Raw genomic sequence first — 5534 nt, 5'->3', positions numbered from 1 at the left:
TAGGAGATCAAAATGATGATGATGTTGAGCAAGGAGGGACTCAGAGCCCTTGGCAAACTGGCGTGTATCAACAACCACATGAAGAAGGTGAGCCCAGTGAAATGGAGGAATCAATCCCACAATTTCAACTCCGAAGGTCAACAAGAACACGAAGGTAAAATCCCAAATACGTCAATGCAGTCGTCGCCAAAGAAGAAAGTTTGATAGAACCTGAGACCTTTGAAGAAGCATCGCTGAGCTCTGAGTGGAGGACAGCTAGGAAAGAAGAGATTGATGCACTTGAGCAAAATCAAACTTGGGATCTAGTGCCAAAGCCAACCAATGTGAAACCCATATCGTGCAAGTGGGTCTACAAGATCAAACGTCGTTCAGATGGGTCAATTGAGAGGTACAAGGCACGATTGGTAGCTCGTGGTTTCTCTCAACAGTACGGAATAGACTATGATGAAACGTTTAGTCCAGTGGCAAAACTTACAATCGTACGAGTCCTACTTGCATTGGCAGCCAACAAAGACTGGAACTTGTGGTAGATGGATGTGAAGAATGCTTTTCTTCATGGAGAGTTGGATCGGGAGATATACATGATTCAACTGATGGGTTTCCAGAGCCAAGAACATCCTAAACATGTTTGCAAGTTGCGGAAAGCACTCTACGGATTGAAACAAGCACCCAGGGCGTGGTATGGTAAGATTGTTGAATTTTTAACGCGAAGTGGTTATTTTGTAACATCTGCAGACTCCAGCTTGTTTGTCGAAGCCAATGAAGGAAAACTAGCCATTGTGCTAGTGTATGTGGATGATTTGATCTTAACTGGTGATAATAAGGCAGAACTTCTTCAGACGAAGAAGAATCTATCAGTTCATTTTCAGATGAAAGAACTTGGCCTGCTCAAGCACTTTCTTGGTTTAGAGGTTGATCGTACACAAGAAGAAATATTTCTCTGTCAACATAAATATGCCAAAGATTTGTTGAAGAAGTTTGGAATGCTTGAATGCAAGTTGTCGTCTACGCCGATGGAGCCAAATGCCAAAATGTGTGCACATGAAGTAAAAAATTTGGAAGATGCGACAATGTATCGACAATTGGTAGGTAGTCTGATCTACTTAACCTTGACTCGACCTGACATATCTTATGCAGTTGGCGTGATGAGTCGGTACATGCAAGATCCAAAGAAGCCTCATTTGGAAGCAGTTCGTAGAATTCTGAGATATGTGAAGAGTACAATTGACTATGGTCTTGTGTACAAGAAAGGTGAAGACTGCAAGTTAGTTGGCTACTGTGATGCTGATTATACAGGAGATCATAACACCAGGAGGTCCACAACTGGGTATGTGTTTAAGCTTGGCTCTGGAACAATTTCTTGGTGTAGTAAGAGACAGCTGACAATATCATTGTCAACCACTGAAGCTGAGTATCGAGCAGCAGCACTGGTAGCTCAAGAGAGTACATGGTTGATACAACTGATGAATAATCTACATCAACCAGTAGAGTATGCAATTCCGTTGTATTGTGACAATCAATCGGAAATTCGTTTGGCGGAGAATCCGGTCTTTCATGCTAGAACTAAACATATTGAAGTGCACTATCATTTTATCAGAGAAAAGGTTCTGCAAGAAGAAATTGAGATGAGACCGATTAAGACGGATGATCAAGTTGCAGATTTGTTCACAAAGAGTTTGAGTACAGGAAAGTTCAAAATGTTTCGCTATCAGCTCGGCATAGTCCAACTAGTGATAGCTGGTGTTGAGGGGGAGTGTTGAAAATCAACACCAGTGGGCCGAACCCGTGTGGGCCCACCTTCTGTTTTAAGTTAAAGACGCACAGTGTGTCGGGTGCGAGGTACACAAAAAAAAAGGGGGGGAGAAACAAAAAGGGGGAAACAGCGGCGGAGCGTTAGGGAAGAAATAGAAAAGGGAAATCCGGGGAGAAAGGAGAGTGAGCTCGGGAGTTTGTTTTTGTTGACGGAAGAGAGAGAGAGAGCTGGGGTGGTTCTCGTTGTAGCCAGAAGAGGGAGAGTTGGAGTGACTCTCGCCGTTGACGGAAGAAGAGTCTGGGAGGCTCTTGTTGTTGGTGCCGGAGGTGGAGCTCGGGACTCGGGATTGTTGTCGGAAGAGGTCAGGGTTGGAAGCCAACGCTGTCATTGCTGGACAGAGAGCGTGAGAAGCAACACAGCTGCTGAATAGTGTCACTGTGCGAAGAAAGGAGGTTCATTTTTCTCTCAAGTTTGATTTCTGTTTAATACTGTATCTGTGGACCCTATTTGTGTATTTATGTTTTGTGGATGTGTGTTCTGCTATGAGAATATGTATGTGTCAAACATTATGATTTGTATTCAGTATGTGGACTGAATAAATTAGTAGATTTGTGGGTGTGATTGTGAAATTAATTCAACACAACATACCCATTTTCTATAACATATCCTTTGATGTGTAGCTCAAGGTAAATTAAAGACGGATTAACAAATTACAGAGGCCAACGCTCCCAGACATAAAATAGAGTCTCTCAGAGAATTAAAGTGGAATTGGATCAACAACGAGGGAGGCGATCATGGCTTTGGTGCGGCCATGGGAGAAAGTATAGCCATCCTGGTTGTCCTCGTACAAGACCTCCATCACTCGAGCGAGATTGACGGGACGAGTGATGAGCTTGGCCGCATACGGGGTGGGCTTGAAGCAACCTTCATTGATGTCTTTCCATGCAACTGCGTAATACTGTCTGAATAGATCAACCACCTCCTGTTCGGACAGCCCACGCTCCCTCATGAAGCACTCCACTGTTGACTCGACGTGTCCTCTCTGCTGCTCAAACTGCAATATCCCATCGAACACCGATCAACAAACCATTCAGCATCAATTCCGTTTTGATTTTTACCATCAATCTGGTCTCACAAACTATAAACGATATTTGTTTCATCGGGTAATTACCTTGCCTGTGACTATGTCGTCTATGAACCTGCAGATCTCTGCAGCCGCCATGGTGACTCGAGGTTGGGTTTTCAACCACTCAAATATGTCACTGGAGATTTCACCCATTCCAACCATAGAGAGGAGGAAGATGGTTCGATAACCACAGCTGGTGAACGAAACTCTCATATGCTCTTCTGTTCCGGGCTGATATTGGTTCACATACCATTCTGTTTCAACGAAGAAGGCCTTGCATAGATCCTTCATCTGGAACGCCGAGCAAACGTTAGTCATGGTTCAACGCATGCATGTTGATGCGCACAAGTGATTAAAAAGGTTTGAAGGAAATGTCCTACCGCTTCTATCATGTAGTCGATTTGGTAGGAGAGTCCTTCCGGGGCAATCTCATCGTGAAATTCCTTGGTGTAAGTAATCAGCTCAAGAAAAAGAGGTCTCATGTACTCTGGCAGCGTCTCTGCGGCCTCTACATCCCACCTGCAAGTATAGGGGATTTCATTCATTTAAAACACGGTCCATATATTGTTAAATCTTCTTTTCTATCAAGGGGAATTGACGCATGCATACCTCTCAACTGCGTCTGTGAACTGCTTGAGCTCTTCGAAGACACCGTATGCGTCATAAGTATCATCAATCAGAGATATCAGGCCTAAGATTTTGGACGCAAAAACTCTTGATCGGGAGTAACGGGGATCAAAAGTCACGCTCATGATCCAAAAGTAGCATTCGACTACCCGATTTCTTGCATAAAAGCACTTCTCTGCAAGTTCTTGGTCCTTCCACCACCTGAAGTGTTCATCAGTATACAGACCCTTGTTCAGTTAAGAATGTTTTGACAGCCAAATAATCATGACAAATCCGCCCTGAATTAACTAGTGGCAATTCGGATTTTATCCTTTTCGATCTTTTATTTCTAGTCAAACTTACTTTGAGATTGCCTTGATCTCTCTCTGGTGGACAGCCTGAACTAGATTGTAATCCAACTTGGCATATTCAAGCAGCACGGGGTTACAGGTGTTGATCTCTTCGTAGACTGAGATGAAATATCTTGCATTCAACCTCGGTAATCGTCTGTGAGTTGGTATCTTGATGGCCCGGGCCACCTGTTTGGCAAGTGATGGATCCATGTTTGAGAGGGCAGATTTCAATTGCTCGGAAGTGAAAGCAACGGCTTCGTCTAATATGTCTTCCCCTTGCACGCTAAGGAATGCCGCTTCATGCAAACTTAAGAGCCCCTTCACATCCGTAGTCAAGCTTTGCTTGAACTTGCCCTGCTCGTCCAAGAACTTTCTGAAGACATCTGTTGTACCACATCCATCCAAGCATGTTTATGTGAATTATATAGCAAAGACGTGGAACGGGATCCATGCACAAGGAAGATGAAGGTCACTGTTTTTACCTGCGGAGGCCTTGTATCCTCCCTCTCTGAGGACACGAAATCGAGTGGCTACAGAGTATAGATCATCGGCATCAACATCGTCAGAGCTTGTAGAATGGATTCGTTGGAGTGCATCGTCGATTTCCTTCTCAAATTGGTAGTTCAAACCAAGCCTATAGACAGCGTCCAACAAGTAGATTTCATCTGGGGTCCCCTGGGCGTGTTTCAAAATTTCCTTCACTTCTTCCTTGAGAACTTCAGCCCTTTTCGCCCATTGGTCCAGCTTCTGCACGCATATACAAGTGAGATTTCAGACATTCAAAGAAAACTTCAAAGGAGAAATATGCATGAAACAAAGAAGAGGTGGAAGATATAGGAAAGATAGACTGTACTGATGAGTGTTAAAAAAGGGTGATGGCATGAATTCTGAAGTAACGATCTTTACCTCTTCATCTTGAACGAGGTCGACAAAATAATGGCCCCAGGCAGAAGGAGGAAACTGAGCCACGGGACGAACGATCTGGCTCTTCTCATTCTCAGCCTGAGGGACAGTAGAGGTGACAGGGGTGGGAGTGACAAGAGCCATTGTAATGCAGAGGGGTTTCGGAGCTAATGCTTACAAACTCAAAAGAGTAGCTTGGTAATGTCTGGGTGAGGCAGTGAGGTATTTAAAGACGGGCCAAGACTAGTCTTTCCATTTTTTTCTATTTTTCTTCGATGACTCTCATGGATTACACCAAGTTGGTGAAAAACCTGTGAAGTATTCATTGCATAAGTTATCCTTTTGGTTTTCCTCCACTCTTAGCCATCGCCCTTGAGTCAAATTTTTGCCTTGACCTCATGTGGGTAGAAAAGAGGCTCGCAAGCAGCCAAGAAGCAGACAAAAAAATGTAGTCTCTGTTTGCTCTTATTCAACAAAAGTTGCTTCCATCCCCAGGAGATTTTTTAGAATGTTAGTCTACAGGAGATCAACTATTGTCTTCGGCATGCATTTTCGACGAAAATGATCGAATGCAAAATACAAAAGCAGGAAGAAATAGTCATCTAGTCAAAGTAGCGGCTGGTGTAATCAGCAATTATCAAAAAACGCCTTTTACAAGCAAAACCGTGGTTATGTGAACTAATGCTCAATCAAGGAGAGAAGAGTAGATTTCAATTGCTGCAATTTTTCAAGTCTGGCGCCTCGGTGAGCAAAAGCAGATGTACTTGCTCACCATCGATAGCTCTTCTGTAGA

The 5534-nt window shown here is 43.7% G+C and overlaps 2 protein-coding genes across 2 annotated transcripts; one reads left to right on the top strand and one right to left on the bottom strand.

The window, feature by feature from the left end:
• Positions 1–530: 530 nt before the first annotated feature.
• On the top strand, positions 531–1760 carry LOC137943172 (uncharacterized mitochondrial protein AtMg00810-like). The gene has a single exon (XM_068788866.1). The coding sequence runs from the start codon at positions 531–533 to the stop codon at positions 1758–1760; it is 1230 nt and encodes a 409-aa protein (XP_068644967.1).
• Positions 1761–2510: 750 nt separating this feature from the next.
• LOC137943171 (terpene synthase 1-like) lies at positions 2511–4885 on the bottom strand. Its single transcript, XM_068788865.1, has 7 exons — positions 4745–4885; positions 4321–4585; positions 3849–4221; positions 3489–3707; positions 3260–3398; positions 2925–3170; positions 2511–2807 (listed from the first exon to the last, which is right to left on the bottom strand). Exons 1-7 carry the CDS (start codon positions 4883–4885, stop codon positions 2511–2513), a joined length of 1680 nt encoding a protein of 559 aa, XP_068644966.1.
• Positions 4886–5534: the final 649 nt, after the last annotated feature.

Source organism: Aristolochia californica, unplaced genomic scaffold (genome assembly GCF_029961685.1).
Source record: "Aristolochia californica isolate CCGP_79_NKW_82.1479 unplaced genomic scaffold, dmAriCali1.0.hap1 SCAF_10, whole genome shotgun sequence".
In the NCBI taxonomy this organism is placed as follows: Eukaryota; Viridiplantae; Streptophyta; class Magnoliopsida; order Piperales; family Aristolochiaceae; genus Aristolochia; species Aristolochia californica.
This window is presented reverse-complemented; position numbering and strand designations above follow the sequence as displayed.